The 16513-nt window shown below is 42.4% G+C and overlaps 2 protein-coding genes across 2 annotated transcripts in view; both read left to right on the forward strand.

The window, feature by feature from the left end:
- Positions 1-16513, forward strand: part of LOC117093721 (zinc finger protein 100-like) — a 566997-nt gene that overhangs the window by 53700 nt on the left and 496784 nt on the right.
- The window catches only part of LOC117091331 (zinc finger protein 431-like), a 52148-nt gene continuing 39102 nt past the window's right edge, over positions 3468-16513 (forward strand). Inside the window, exons 1-2 of the mRNA XM_033223583.1 lie at positions 3468-3575; positions 5582-5674. Coding sequence (XP_033079474.1) covers positions 3468-3575; positions 5582-5674 — 201 coding nt within the window. The remainder of the gene's footprint in view (positions 3576-5581; positions 5675-16513) is intronic.

A 16513-nucleotide genomic window follows, 5' to 3' on the forward strand; every position in this document is an offset into this window, starting at 1 on the left:
AAAAATGTTCTTTATGTTTGGCCCTTACCCTTTTTTTTTTTTGAGATGAAATTTTTGCTCTTGTTGCCCAGGCTGGAGTGCAGTGGTACAGTCTTGGCTCACTACAACCTCCACCTCCCAGGTTCAAGCGATTCTCTTGCTTCGGCCTCCTGAGTAGCTGGGATTACAGGCATGCACCACCACGTGTGACTAATTTTGTATTTTTAGTAGACACGGAGTTTCTCCATGTTGGTCAGGCTGGTCTTGAACTCCTGACCTCAGGTGATCCACCCGCCTCGGCCTCCCAAAGTGCTGGGATTACAGGGGTGAGCCAATGCGCCCAGCTGCCCTTACCATTTTCTTAGAAAGTTGAAGTTGTAACTCTCTAATTAGAAAATATATTCATAAATGTGACTTGTAAATATTGAAATTTATGTTTGCTTTTTCTGCCTTCAGTAGAAACGTTTTCTAGCATCTACGTCTTTTCAAAATAAAAGAGAGGATGGAATCAGAATAGGTTGAAAATGTATTAACAAAATGATGTTGACAGAGATGATCTATCTGGTCTACCAGGGCATAAGAATTTCAAAAATCATAATCAGTAGAAAACCTCTATGTTCATTAATATTACAGAATATTGCTTGTGTTAAAATCATTTATATTGGGCTAGCACAGTGGCTTACCCCTGTAATCCCAGCACTTTGGGAGGCCGAGGGAGGCAGATCACGAGGTCAAGAGATCGAGACCATCCTGGCCAACATGGTGAAACCCCGTCTCTACTAAAAATACAAAAAATTAGCTGGCATGCCTGCAGTTCCAGCTACTCTGGAGACTGAGGCAGGAGAATTGCTTGAATCTGGGAGGCTGAGGTTGTGGTGAGCCGAGATTGCGCCACTGCACTGCAGCCTGGGTGACAGAGCAAGACTCTGTCTCAAAAAAAAAAAACGTATGTTAAAAACTCTGCCTCTCATGCATTTAGTAGAGATAAAGTCAGAGGGCAGAGGCCTCCGCTGATCCTTATCAGGACACCTGAACTACAAATGATATATTTCTGTTTTCTCTCAAACTCCGTATTGGATACAGTTACTCTGCTTCTAATCAATATTATTACAGTAATGCACAGACACGGGATCATAAAAGAACTTGCAAGCTTATATTTTGCACGTGTGTGCATGAATTTGTAGACAGCTTGCCATCTTGGCCAGAGTGTAGTGTCACAATTATAGCTCAATCAAACCTCAAAATTCTTAGCTCTCAGCCTCCTAGTAACTGGGACTTCAGGTACACACCACTACAGTGGCTAATTAAAATTGTTTTCTGTAGAAATAGGCTCTTATTATGTTGCCCAGGCAGCTCTTTTTTTTTTTTTTTTTTGAGACGGAGTCTCCCTCTGTCGCCAGGCTGGAGTGCAGTGGCGTGATCTCGGCTCACTGTAACCTCCACCTCCCGGGTTCAAAGGATTCTCCTGCCTCAGCCTCCGGAGTAGCTGAGACTACAGGCACGCGCCATCACACCCAGCCAAGTTTTCGCATTTTTGGTAGAGACGGGGTTTCACCTTGTTAGCCAGGATAGTCTTGGACTCCTGACCTCGTGATCCGCCCACCTCGGCCTCCCAAAGTGTTGGGATTGCAGGCGTGAGCCACCGCGTCGGGGCAATTCTATTTTCTTCTTTGATGTTTTGTGGTGCTTTTACAATTTTACATCTACATATTATAAATGCAATAACAGAGAGTCATAATTGTTGCTTTTAATTGTGACAGGCTGCTTTAAAAATGAAGGGTAAAATTTAGTCAGATACTTTGGTGCTATGCAAATACACTGTTTATTTTTTAAATGTTATTTACAATTTTTACACTCTTCAGTTAACCTTGAATACAATAATAACTGTGGTGGTTTTGTGATGATTTCTTCAGCATTTTATCTATGTTGATTAGTATTTGGAATTCTGTAAAAATTTTTTCCTTATTCTTTTTTTTTTTTTTTTTTGAGACGGAGTCTTGCTCTGCCGCCCAGGCTGGAGTGCAGTGGCTGGCTCTCAGCTCACTGCAAGCTCCGCCTCCCGGGTTCACGCCATTCTCCTGTCTCAGCCTCCGGAGTAGCTGGGACTACAGGCGCCCGCCTCGTCGCCCGGCTAGTTTTTTGTATTTTTCAGTAGAGACGGGGTTTCACCGTATTAGACAGGATGGTCTCGATCTCCTGACCTCGTGATCCGCCCGTCTCGGCCTCCCAAAGTGCTGGGATTACAGGCTTGAGCCACCGCGCCCGGCCTCTTTTTTCTTTTTTATTTAAAGTTTTTTGTATCAGTGTAAATGCATGGGTATTTATTTGATTTGATTTGATTTATTTTAGAGGTCAGTGCTCTAATTATGCATTTGGATGCTTACATTGTTCCAGTTTGGACCACTGGGAATTCTTTCAGGCTGGCTCCCTTTGACATGTTCCTATCATTTTCAAAAATAACTTTAAAAAATTTTTTTTGAGGCTGAGCGTGGTGGCTCACGCCTATAATCCCAACACTTTGGGAGGCCGAAGCGGGCAGATCACCTGAGGTCAGGAGTTCAGGACCAGCCTGGCCAACGTGGTGAAACCTCGTCTCTACTAAAAATACAAAAAATTAGCCGAGCATGGTGGCGCGCTCCTGTGATCTCATCCAGCAGTGCTTTACCTGTGATTATTTTACTCCTGCTGCCCTCTCCTCTTTCTATGGCCACTATCTGTTCCACCCTCAGAACTGAAGAGAGATGTTGGTAGGGAGAGGCTCTTCCTTCACCTCTGGCAGAAAAGGTTTGCTGGGGCCCTTCACATCGCTGACATCAGAGCTGCACTTACAATGTGGCAGCTATTGGCCATATGTGGCGCCTGAAGTGCGATGTGCTAGAAAAGTAAAATAGAGAGTTAGTTTCAAAGATTTAGTTCCAAATATTTATATACCTTATTAATAATTACATATTTCTCACATATTAAAATGAAAATTTTTTGACATATTGGGTTAATTAAATTGTTACAATCAATTCAACCTGTTCTTGTTTCTTTTTCAAGTTTGGCTACTAGAAAATTTAAAATTCACATATGGCTCACATTTTGTTTCAGAGGATTACCTCCTTTCTAAAATCTCAGCCTGCCTGCTCAAAGACCAAAAGCCAGGAAGGTCATAAAATCTGAAATTTTAAAATAAGTGTGATTATAAAACTATATTTTTTCCTTTGTGAATAGCCATATATTATTTATAAATGCATATGACTTTACACACAAGTTTAAAGGCAAATACCCTCTGGGGTGGGCCTGGCTCAGCTCTGGGAGGAAGCCCTGCCTGAGAAGGCTGCAGTCTAGGCTGTCACCCTGTCTTCACTCAGCCCGGCATCTGATCACATCTTCTGTCACTCAGGGCATGAGAGGGTGGGGTTTTAAACGTTATCCAATCAGCGACGCTGGGTTGGGTACCGTCCAATCAGGCATGCAGCTGGAGCGGACAGGACGGCTTCCCGGATATGGCGGGGTCTTTGGCTGTCGCTGCAGCTGTAGCTCCGGGTCTCTCCTTCACTGCCCTCTGTACTCCGCTCCCAGAGGCCCAGTTTCTGTGGCCCTGTGACCTGCAGGTATTGGGAGATCCACAGCTAAGATGCCAGGACCCCCTGGAAGCCTAGAAATGGTGAGAGTGCCCAGGCCGACATCCCGAGAGAGGGGAAGGGGCGGGTTGTAACCGGTGGGAAGTGGCTGTGGCGGGACTTGGGCCTCCCAGCGGTCAGCTTCACAGTCTGCGCCCCTAGTTCTCCTTGCTCAGCCCGGCCTCAGTCCCCTTCAGCTATAAGATGGCGGCTGCCCTGACTGCGGGACCCCGGGCGTACTGTCTTTTTCCTGGGTAGTGACTGGGCCCTGACCTGGAGCCCTCTCAGGGCAGCTGTGGACCCGCAGCGCCGAGTCTCTCCCGGATTGTGCAGGGACCACTGGAGGGTACCCGGGGGAGAATGCGGGACTGACTCAAGGTGCGGGATTATGAATGGGAAGCGCTTTGGTCCGTGGGGTTCCCAGTTCCTCTTTTCTTCTGTTGAAAATGTATAGGAGTCACCGTAAAAACACTAAAGTGTTTAATCAAAGAGTGATTCAAAAATTGTGGAGCAGCCAGCTGTGGTTTGTAATTTGTGGTTCATGGGCGGGGCTTGAAGGAAAGATAAACAGCATGATGAAGAAAACCAAATTCAGTAATTGATTAGGTTCAGATACATAGTTTTCTTAATTTGTAAAATAAAAGTGAAAATGTCCTGGTTGTGTAATTAGATGTTAACTGGCAGTTTATAGTTGGTTAAGGCTGAATTTTGTTTCTCTCAATGTAGTAATTTACTAAAAATGCACTTCAGTTAGTTTTTTTTGTTTTTGTTTTTTGAGAAGGATTTTCGCTCTTGTTGCCCAGGCTGGAGTGCAATGGGGCGATCTTGGCTCACCTCTGCCTCCCGGGTTCAAGTGATCCCCCTGCCTCAGCCCCTCAGCCTCCCAAGCAGCTGGGATTACAGGCATGAGCCACCACGCCCGGCTAATTTTGTATTTTTAGTAGAGACAGGCTTGTCCATGTTGGTCAGGCTGGTCTCGAACTCCTGACCTCAGGTGATCCGCCCGCCGCGGCCTCCCAAAGTGCTGGGATTACAGGCCTGAGCCACCGCACCTGGCCAGATTTTTTTTAAAGTAAGAATCCAGGGACTAGAGACACCTCAGTCTAATATCCTGATTTATTTTCACACTCCATGGGGAACTGATTTTCTTTTTTTTTTTGAGACGGAGTCTCGCTCTGTCGCCGGGGCTGGAGTGCAGTGGCCGGATCTCAGCTCACTGCAAGCTCCGCCTCCCGGGTTTACGCCATTCTCCTGATCAGCCTCCCGAGTAGCTGGGACTACAGGGTCCCGCCACCTCGCCCGGCTGGTTTTTTGTATTTTTTAGTGGAGACGGGGTTTCACCGTGTTAGCCAGGATGGTCTCGATCTCCTGACCTCGTGATCCGCCCGTCTCGGCCTCCCAAAGTGCTGGGATTACAGGCTTGAGCCACCGCGCCCGGCCGAGGAACTGATTTTCTGGTGCGTTTTTCAACTGTGTCCCAAGCAGTGTCTTAAATCTAACTCCCCCTCTACCATATCTCCAGCCTCACTCTGGCTTGCAGTAAGATATTAAATTTCCAGTTCCTCCTGGCGTTCCCAAATGCCAGCTTTTCCTCCCTAAGTCAGGTCATCACCTATTTGTCTTTTAGTGTACTTTTCTATACCGTATTTTAATTATTGTTTGACAAAGCATTAAATGACGCTTTTAAAAAGGTTTGTTATCTGTTTGTAACTATTTCCCATGAGAAGAAAGCAAAGAATAATCCCCTGACTCTGTACTGTAAAAGCTCTCTGTGCCTCTTCTCCTTGTATCTTCTCTAGACACAGAGATCTTGTCAGAATGTTTTTGGGTCAAGGTATTCCTTTAAAACTTTATGAGGTGATGTGTTCTCAGCCACCCTTTAGTTTTTTCTGGTCGTGGGTTTCAGTACTGTCTGGGGATAAACCAAGGTATCCACTGTGGTTATGTCAGCTAAAGTGCCTAGTGAATACCAGCTCCTGGTTTATTTTCTTCCATAGGAAGACCTGGGGTCCGAAGTGTATCCTCTCAAGGGAGCAAGTGGATCCCCTGGGGCAGAGAGGAAGCTTCTAGTGTACTCTTATTTTGAAAAGGTAATCAGATGCTGGTACTGAGGGGAAAACACAGAAATAACTTCTGCCTCCTGGATTGTCTAAGGGGGCAGAGATATAATGAAATAAATGTAGTGAAAGAAAAAATAGTGTTAAAAAGCAAAAAAATTGTGACAGAAAAAATAGTGTCCCAAAAGACCCAAAACAAAACAAACAAACAAACAAAAAAAAACCCTCACTCCAGTGAGACGGTGTAAGAACTTGCAAAATAGGCCGGGCTTGGTGGCTCAAGCCTGTAATCCCAGCACTTTGGGAGGCCGAGACGGGCGGATCACGAGGTCAGGAGATCGAGACCATCCTGGCTAACACGGTGAAACCCCGTCTCTACTAAAAATACAAAAAACTAGCCGGGCGAGGTGGCGGGCGCCTGTAGTCCCAGCTACTCCGGAGGCTGAGGCAGGAGAATGGCGTAAACCCGGGAGGCGGAGCTTGCAGTGAGCTGAGATCCGGCCACTGCACTCCACTCCAGCTCGGGCGACAGAGCAAGACTCCGTCTCAAAAAAAAAAAAAAAAAAAGAACTTGCAAAATAAAATGCAGCCACCAAGAAATACTGCAGTGTCTCCTGAATGGGTGCTTCTTGAGCACATAAGTGAGCAGGAGTGGGTGGAAGAATCTCTCAAGTGATTGAATGGCCTGACTTGAAACATGAGTCACACACATCTGTTATTTAACCAGCACTGCCACTTCTGGATCTGTCACCTTGAAGAGATTTGTTCACTTATTTTGACCTCAGTTTTTTAGCCGTAAATTTCATTATATTAGTAGGACTTGAAAGGTAGGACAATTTTTTTTTTTTTTTGAGACAGAGTTTCACTCTTGTTGCCCAGGCTGGAGGGCAGTGGCACGATCTCGGCTCACTGCAACCGCCACCTCCTGGGTTCAAGTGATTCTCCTGCCTCAGCCTCCTGAGTAGCTGAGATTACAGGTGCATGCCACCACGCCTGGCTAATTTTTTTTTTTTTTGTTTGTTTGTTTGTTTGTTTTTGAGACGGAGTCTCGCTCTGTCGTCCGGGCTGGAGTGCAGTGGCCGGATCTCAGCTCACTGCAAGCTCCGCCTCCCGGGTTTACGCCCTTCTCCTGCCTCAGCCTCCCGAGTAGCTGGGACTACAGGCACCCGCCACCTCGCCCGGCTAGTTTTTTGTATTTTTTTAGTAGAGACGGGGTTTCACCGTGTTAGCCAGGATGGCCTCTATCTCCTGACCTCGTGATCCGCCCGTCTCGGCCTCCCAAAGTGCCGGGATTACAGGCTTGAGCCACCGCGCCCGGCAATTTTTGTATTTTTTAAATAGAGACAGGGTTTCACCATGTTGGCCAGGTTGGTCTCAAACTCCTGACCTCAGATGATCTGCCCGCCTCTGCCTCCCAAAGTTCTGGGATAACAGGCGTGAGCCATCACTCCTGGCCAGCAGGAAAATATTTACAAAGGGCATAAAAGAGATGGGTTTTAGACAAAAAATTAGTGTCTAATTATATATTCCATTTGTTAAAAATTCTCATTTACCTTTTTCTTTCCCAGAGTGAGTTTAAAAGTTTTCTCAGGTGTGTATTTTTTATGGGTAAGTGAATTGAAACAATTTTAAGGCTTAGATTTTAGAATGCTAGCTACCGAGGAAAAGAATAGGGAAAATCTGTATTCTGTTTTGGCTGTAGAAAATGAATACGTGTCCATGAGAAAATGTAGATAATTGGTGAGTTACATAGATTCATGAAAACATCAATTGCTCTTTCTGCAGAGTAAATTTGTGACAGTGAATATTTCTGTTCAAATCCTGTTATCTTGATTTCTGAGTTTCATGCTAAATTTTATGAGATGAAACTTGGTACCACCTAGAAGTGTTCCCATATGACTAATTGTTTACTACATGATTTTTAATGAAAACAATAAAATAATAGATATATTTTTTCTTAAAGGAGTAGATACTTTTGCTTTTCTTATTGAGGTATAAAATGTAAGTACCTTAAAATTTCCTTCCCTTATATGAACACTGTGAGTAATTTTGCTGGATTTTTCAAACACGTAGTTTCAAAAACCAAGTGAGTAATTCTAACATGGAAATTAAAGCCTGAGTCCAGTGTCTCAGAGCTAAGGCTAATATTGAGCCTACAAAAGGAGGTTATTAAAGGACCAGCTAGTTTATTTCTGGGGATCCTCCCCTGCAGATGTCCAGCCTACTCACCTCAGCCATGGAAGAAGCCTTTCTGCTAACAGAGCCCTGGAAAGTTGGGGACCCACAGGCAAATGCAGTTAAGGTTAAGATGAAGGGGGACTGAGAGGGTCTTACTGATGATGAAGTCGTTATTGTTTTGAGGCAGTTTCTAGGCTTTGGAATATCAAAAAAAGTTAGGTTTATGTAAAAAAAAAATTTTTTTTGAATTCCAAAGGAGTATTGCCACAGGAAAAAGTACCAACTATAAAAACTTTTAAGGATTGCATAGTTTAGGCAAACAAGGGGTTTCTTTCCTAGGGAGAAGCAAACAAGATAGAAAGTGGGAGGGGAATGGCAAATGAAGGGTGAAAAATAAGATTTTAAATCAGAGAATGTTTTAGCATGAAGTCAGCATGTTCTTAGAAGAGACATAAAATGAGGTTTTATGTTGACTCAGACTGAGAATAGTTTGAAGTTCTGGGGCCTGTGAAAAATTTTATTTAGACCACTGAAGACAAATTCAGCTGAATCTTTTAATGGGAAAAAGAAGAAAATGTGCAGAGTTCTTACTAGAACAAGGTCCCAATTCAAGCCCCACAAGAGGGTTCTTGAATTTGCTCAAGAAAAAATTCAGGATGAGTCCACACAGTAAAGTAAAAGGGAGTTTATTGAGAAAGTAAAGGAATAAAAGAATGGCTTACTCATAAGCAGAGCAGCTCCGAGGGCTGCTGGTTGCACATTTTTATGTTTATTTCTTGATTATATGCTAAACAAGGGGTGGAATATTTATGCCTCCCAATTTTAGACCACATACAGTAACTTCCTGATGTTTTCATGGCATTTGTAAACTGTCATGACACTGGTAGGAGTGTAGCAGTGAGGGCGATCAGAGGTCACTGTCATCACATCTTGGTTTTGGTGGGTTTTATTTGACTTCTTTACTGCAACCTGTTTTATCCGCAGGGTCTTTACGACTTGTATGTTGTGCTGACCTTCTGTCCATCCTACTTAGAATGCCTAACCATTCGGGAATGCAGCCCAGTCAGTCTCAGCCCTATTTTACCTAGCCCCTATTCAAAATAGATTTGCTTTGGTTCCATATGCCTCTGACATCTCCCCGCTCTTTCCACAAGGGCACCCTTAATCCTAAGGGTTGTAGAGGGATGAAGATTCATTTTCTGTAATTACTTCATGCTGAATGGGGTGATGATATTTTTGCCTAACTAGTCAGAGTTTTCTTGACCTTGAAAAACAAACAAAGGATCAGTGACATTTTATGCAAAGTCAAAAAATATTACTTCAGTCTTCTATTAGTTCACTCCATTCAGTTAATTCCTGTTCTGTTTCATAGTCATGAACATTTCGGTTCTCCATGAATACTGAAAGTTTTTTCTCTAATGTCACAATTTCTAAAGTTACAACAGACTTGCATTTAAGAACATCTGTCACAGTCTTAAGTTAACTATGAATCATCTTTTGAAGAGGATCAACATAAGATGATTGTCTGGATGGAAAAGTCTTAGGGCAGTCACAGTAAAAAAAAAAACATGATTGACAGGGAAATTTGGTTAGCTCTGTGGCATACAATAATTTTATGTAACAATTGTGATTATTAATGATATACATGTAGTCATTAGAATTACAGGAGTTTCCCATAATTTTGGAACACATACCAATAACATATTTACACAAATAGTCCAAAAATAGTCAAACATGATTTCACATTTGACAATGTTTTCTGTGTGATTTTTATACTAAATGAGCCAAATGTTACTGTTATATTTGTGTATTATTGATGTCAAACCCAATTCTTAATCTTTATAGAAAAATCTGTCCAATTTTAGTATTTGGCCATAAGGTAATACTCTCATAAACCTTCTATAACTCTTCACAAAGTCCTTGTTGTTAAAGAGTACATCAGTGTTTTAAGAAAAACCTATCGTTTTTATCTCAATGTTCAGTTTCTAGAAAAACTGAATAATACCCATTTAACTTTAGTCAGTATGTTCACACACAGAATCTCTTTTGCAATTAAATTTTAGCAAGTCTTCCACAATTTGTTTAAACCTTCAGTTTTATTCTATCTAATTTAAAACAATCCTTTAACCTTTTAATCTAGGCAAAAAATCCACATTTCCATGTCTTCTTATAATCTTTTATCAAAAATACATTTCACTTTCTCTGCATACCTTGCATGTAAAACTGTTTTTTAGTAGTCAGAGTTACATGTTACAATGTTAACTCTTAGCAACTTTTACTTTTGATGAAACCCTTGGTAAGTAAGGGATTTTAATTACATACTAGGCGTGGAGTCTAGGACACAGACACAAGTATATATAAGGTCTGACTCCAGTGTATTAATAGTTAGGGGGTGTGGCTAACTTGATGTGTCCCAGGTCTTATCTAGCTGTAAAGCAGGCAAGTTGTACAGTGAACAGTCATATTGGCATTTTGAGAAGTCTTTCAGAGGCCTAATGACCTTTAAATTGTACAACATTTCTTGCATAAATTTCCTTTAGTGAATTATTCCATGACTTATACAGACCATCTACAACATGTTTGGGCTTTCTGATTTGTCCTAAACATCCCTCTTTTTAAATAACCAGTCATTTTAGGATAATAATTTACTATACAACGTCTTTTCTTATATAAAATCTCTTTTCTTTATAACCTTTGTATATTTAGGGGGCATGGCTAATTCCATATATCCCAAGACGTTATTTAGAATCTACTGGCTTCAAGATAGATAAATCAAACAATTTTTAAAAGTCAAAGAACCAATTTATGACCTTAAAGTATTTGGCAAATCTAATATGTGACCTGTATAATTTAGATCAAATGTTTATATTTTGAAGACATTTTTATTTTCCCAATGATCTTTAAAACTGTTTTTATTTTCAAAAGATTACTTGTCACATGAACTAAAAGGTATTGCACTTTTTACTTTTCTGACAAAATATTTGATTTAAGCTCTTATTATTTTTAAACCAATTAATCAAGAGTTCTTTTATATCACACACACAAACAGAAGATTCAGTAGTTGTAAGGTTTTTCTTTGTCAGTTTCTTAGTTGGAGTACTAGCCCACAACAAGGAAAGCATGTAGTTTTTATGGCTTAATAAGTAAACGACTGGAAAACAAAATGGATCCCCCTAAATTAAGGCTCCTGTTTTTACATCAGATCTTGGATCTAAAAAGGAGAGAATCAGTTCATCCCAAGGGAAGTCTTATTTCTCCATGGGACGTGGGGACACCTCCATACTTCCTAAGTGGTCCAGAGTATGTTTCTCTGATCCAAACATGAAGAGCTGAGTTTTCCCCCATAACTGTCCTTAGCCATTCCAAAAGTATATTTCTCACCCAGTTATTATATGCCAAAGTTCTTTTATAATGTGAAGTAATTCCTGATACCCCCAAAAGTAAAAAAAGTCAGATAATGCAATGCAAAACAGAAGAGAAACTTAGATTTTGAGAAGGGTCTTTTCACTTTTTTTCTCAAGGAGTCCTAGGCTGTTAGAGCTTGAATATCTGCTTTTAATTAAGCCGACTTTTAATCATAGTGCTCTTTTAAAAAGTCCTTTTAAATTTCTTATTACCAGACTTTAGTCAGATCAAACAGCCAATATCTCTGGCTTTTGCATTTTACCAAAAGTAACTTCACAGGTGTTCTGAAAAAGGAAACTTGAAGATGGTTCCTGGAGGGAAGAGAATCAACAAACAGTAAAGGTCACCCAAATATCAAACAAGAAAGTATTCATCCCCTAAGCTGGGAATGGAACCCTGAACCTGGGCCACCATTGTGATGGTGGAGACCAAGAGAAAGTACTGTCATGTGGTCACAAAGTCAAGCGTCCAAGGACTGGACTGAGCACTTTTCCGGGCCATCCTGAACAGCAGCCTTAAGGGGTCCTAGTCCTGCATTCTATCCTAAGGTACCCCTCTTAATGACAGAGCCATACAGAAAGATAAATTTATAGCACAAAGTACAACAGATTTGTTACAGCTTAAGACTAACCTCACAAAGACATCTCCAAATTAATTAGAACGTTACATAGGAGATAAACAGTAATTTTTTTTTTTTTTTTTGAGACAGAGTCTCTCTCTGTCACCCAGGCTGGAGTGCAGTGGCCAGATCTCAGCTCACTGCAAGCTCCGCCTCCCGGGTTTATGCCATTCTGCCTCAGCCTCCCGAGTAGCTGGGACTACAGGGGCCCACCACCTTGCCTGGCTAGTTTTTTGTATTTTTTAGTAGAGACAGGGTTTCACCGTGTTAGCCAGGATGGTCTTGATCTCCTGACCTCGTGATCCGCCCATCTAGGCCTCCCAAAGTGCTGGGATTACAGGCTTGAGCCACCGCGCCCACCGGTAACAGTAATTTTTTACCATTCATTCCATCAGTTTGCATAGAGAGAGGCCAGAAGTCTGGTAAGAAATTTGTACCCTTTTTGCCAGCATGCCAGGCTTCTGAGTTCCCTTTTCCTGAGTTGCACGTGACTGGCTCCACCACAGCCCTGGGGGGCCAAGTCACAACACAAAGGAAAATTACCTTTTTCTATTCTGGCCATAGCAAAATATGTATGACAGCATAGACATTAGCCACTCTGCTTAGCAACCAATATCAAACTGGCAACTCTTAAACTTGGCCCCATTTGGGCCCTGTTGTCAATTCAACCTCTGATCTGGAGTTTCAACTTGAGGCCTCTGGGCAAGATGGTTACTCTGAGTAATAGAAAAGATAAGAAAGGGAAAAGAGAGAAAAAGCATCGCCTGTGGCAGAGTGGGAAGGCAAAGAGCTCAGGAGGCCAGAGAAAGACCTACGGATTGCAGCAATAATAAAAAGTTCAGGTGGCTGCTTCTTGGTAGGAAAGAAGATTTTTTTCCAGCAGTCTCATTGGCACCTAAGTTTTCTCTTTTGGACAAGAAAAAGATCCGCATGTCCCATGGTCCTGCAGATGCCTAATTCTGTCACCTATAGCCATCAGCAAAGAGTACAAGACAGATTAATCCAAAGAGAATAGCAATGAATATCCCATAGTGTCAAACCAGTTCTTAACTGAGACGGATTTTACTGAGAGGGGTCTCTTAACATTTTAAATCTTAGGAAGGAATATAACTTTTCTAAGTTGGGCTTCGAATCCAAATTCAGTCAAGCATCCTTGTGTTTTAAGAGGAGGCTTTAACCCACTCTGTCTTAGGAGAGACTCTCATTCTCCTAAGTTGTGCCTCTAACTCAATCCCCTCCTTTACCCAGGTATATGCACCCCACTCACCCAAAGTCAACCAGTTGGTGCACACAGATGATTTTCCTTTGGGTCAGAGGTCTCTTCAGTATACTCCCTTTGTGGTTGCCAGAAAGATGTTACTGGAAAGAAGTTCTGATCCAGACCCCAAGAGAGGGTTCTTGGATGTCACTCAAGAAAGACTTCAGGGCGAGTCCATAAAGTGAAAGCAAGTTTGTTAAGAAAGTAAAAGAATAAAAGAGTAACTACTCCATAGGCAGAGCAGCCCTGAGGGCTTATGGTTGCACATTTTTATGATTATTTCTTGATTATATGCTAAACAAGGGGTGGAATATTTATACCTCTTTTTTTCTTTTTGAGATGGTATCACCCTGTTTCGTCAGGCTGGAGTGCAGTGGCGTGATCTCAGCTCACTGCAACCTCCGCCTCCCAGGTTCAAGTGATTCTCCTGCCTGAGCCACCCGAGTAGCTGGGACTACATGCACGCACACCATACACAGCTAATTTTTGTGTTTTTAGTAGAGATGGGGTTTCACCATGTTGGCCAGGATGGTCTTGATCTGTTGACCTCGTGATCCACCCACCTCAACCTCCCAAAGTGCTGGGATTAAAGGCCTGAGCCACTGCATCTGCCCTATGCCTCTCCTTTTTAAACTGTTGTAAGATAACTTCCAGATGTTGCCATGGCGTTTATAAACTATCATAGCACTGGTGGGAGTGTGGCAGAGAGGATAACCACAGGTCACTGTCATCACCATGTTAATTTTGGTGGATTTTATCCAGCTTCTATACTGCAACCTGTGTTATCAGCCAGGTCTTTATGACCTGTATCTTGTGCTGACCTCCTATCTCATCCTGTGAGTTAGAATGCCTAACCATCTGGGAATACAGCCCAGTGGGTCTCAGCCTTATTTTCACTCAGCCCCTATTCAAAATGGAGTTGCTCTGGTTCAATACGCCTCTGACAGACTGTGTGTCTGGCTATGTGATAAATAGGAAAAGAGAGCACCATCTAAATCATACTGGGAAGGGTGTTTTTTTCCATAAAATATTTCTAGAGAACACAAAGGATGAAGGATTTTATTAATCACAGCTATTTACCTAGATTATGTATGTGCTTCATTGTTCCCCACCTCTTTTCTTTCTCATGTACATTTCTTCCATTTCACTTTTCCTGGGTTGTGCTTTTTATAATAAACTAGTAAACATAGCTACAGTGTTTTGCAGAGTTCTGTGAGTAGCTTGATCTAATTATTGAACTTGAGGAAGGTTGTGGGAGTCCCCAGTTTTTAAACAGTAGCTCAGAATGCAGGGGCCATTGAAAATAATATGCTGAGAATAGATAGGGCTCAAGGACAGTGTCTCTAGCTAGTTGCACTTTCAATGAACTCCAGTAGTCAAGGATACTATCTCTAGTTGAACTTTTAATGAACTCTAGTAGGCGCCAAGAAGGCAGACAAAATAAGAAAGAACTTAGAAACAAAGAACTAAGCAGTAGGTTATATCTGGGTGCAGAAAGTTTGTTTTGTATTATGTCATTTTTGCTGACGTGGGATTTATGGGGTATAAATAAAGTGAGGCGGAGGCTTTAGGCGCGGCCGCCATGTTCTCTGTTTGTCTTTGTCTTTTGTGTCTGTGTCTGTTCATTCTCCACTACCCCCGGCACGGGCCCCAACAAGTGGCGCAGCGAGCAGGGTGCTCAGGGTGAGTAGTGGAGAACAAGAAGGGGAACCCCCTAGGAGCGGGTAAAACCCGGGAATTAATTATTAAGGGGAACCTTCTTAAGCTTTCATTATGGGGAATTCCAGTTCCTTGGCCTTGGAATATGTAAGATTATTACAAGGGCTTCTACTTCTATTGGGGTTGATGTAAAAGAGAGAACTTTGCGGAATTGTTTGCTCATGTGGAACAACATTGCTCTTGGTTTCAATATCAAACTGAAGTACAATTAAATAAGCGAGAATGGCAACAGGTTGTTAAAACCCTTCGTCAAGCGCATCAGCGCGGCGATGTAATGTCAGCGTCTTTGTGGCCCTTTGTGCCTCTATTACTCAGGCTTTGGAGCTCTTAGAGACAGACTCTGAAAAGGAAGAAGGCAGGGATGAGGGGTCTTTGAAGTCTCCGCTAGCCGTTTCTCCTCCTTTAGATAATTTTGTAACTGAAGGAGAAGGTCCTTTGCGTGATAATGTGTCTCATGAAAAGGAATCAGAAATTCAAAAGGAGCTTCAGCCGGTTGTTCAATTGTTACAACAAATTTTACAATTGCAGTTATCTCCCCCTCAGCCTTCTCCTCCACCCACTCCTGTTTTTACTTTTCCCGTGGTTCATCCACCTCCATCAGTGCCTAAGGCGGAGGAGGAGGACAGTTTTCCCCCACCGCCACCGTCAGTGGAAATGCTGCCTCGTTCAGGCACAGTTTTTGCTGTTCCTGCTTCTACTGCCAAAGCTGTAATTAAGGTACTGGATTCTCAAGAGGATGAGGATCCTTTACAATTGTTCCCCATTATTAGGCAACCTTTTGGTCCTAATGACCAATTTCCTCAAGGGGGTATAAATGTATAGTATAATGTTCTTCAATTTAAGTTTCTTAAAGAAATGAAGGCAGCTATTGCTAATTATGGCCCTCAATCTCCTTTTGTCATGGGGCTTTTAGATTCTTTTTCATCTGAAAATTTGTTTTTGCCTCTTGATTGGGAGACTTTGGGGAAGGCTGTTTTGGACCGCTCTCAGTGGCTTCAGCTACGCAGTTGGTGGCTGGAAGATGCCAGAGAGCAGGCTCGCCGTAATGCCGCTAGAAATCCTCCAGGACCTACAGAGGAGCAATTAACAGGCACTGGTCAATTTGCTACCGTAGAGGCTCAATCTGGACTTGAGGACGTAGCATTATCGCAAGTTAAAGCACTTTTTTTAAAGGCTTGATGTAAAGTAGAACCATCAGGAAAAACTGCTTTGTCTTTTGTCAAGATTTTACAGGGCGCAAATGAACCTTATCCTGATTTTGTGGCTCGGCTTCAAGATGCTGTAATAAAGACTGTGGGTAGTGGGGCTGCCGGTCAAATTCTGGTAACCACGTTAGCTTTTGAGAATGCAAATCAGGAATGTCAGAGGCTGTTGCGTCCTTTAAAAGCTGCTGGAAACTTACAGATATAAGATTTTATTAGAGCCTGTGCAGGAGTGGGAGGGGCTGCTTACAACGCTCAGTTGTTTGCTGGAGCTTTATCTAAGGCATTCATGGGAAAAAAGGGAGTTTGCTTCTAATGTGGAAAGACCGGTCATTTTAAAAAGGAGTGCCGTAAGTTTTCTAATAGGAGTGACTCCTCTAAAGTAGAAATTAAAAAGCTTCCTACTGAGCCCTGTCGTCGTTGCGGCAGAGGACGACACTGGACTAATGAATGTCACTCTAAGGTAGATAAAAACGGTAACTCTCTCATTT

The sequence above is a fragment of the Trachypithecus francoisi genome, unplaced genomic scaffold (assembly GCF_009764315.1).
Source record: "Trachypithecus francoisi isolate TF-2019V2 unplaced genomic scaffold, Tfra_2.0 Lachesis_group12, whole genome shotgun sequence".
NCBI lineage: Eukaryota > Metazoa > Chordata > Mammalia > Primates > Cercopithecidae > Trachypithecus > Trachypithecus francoisi.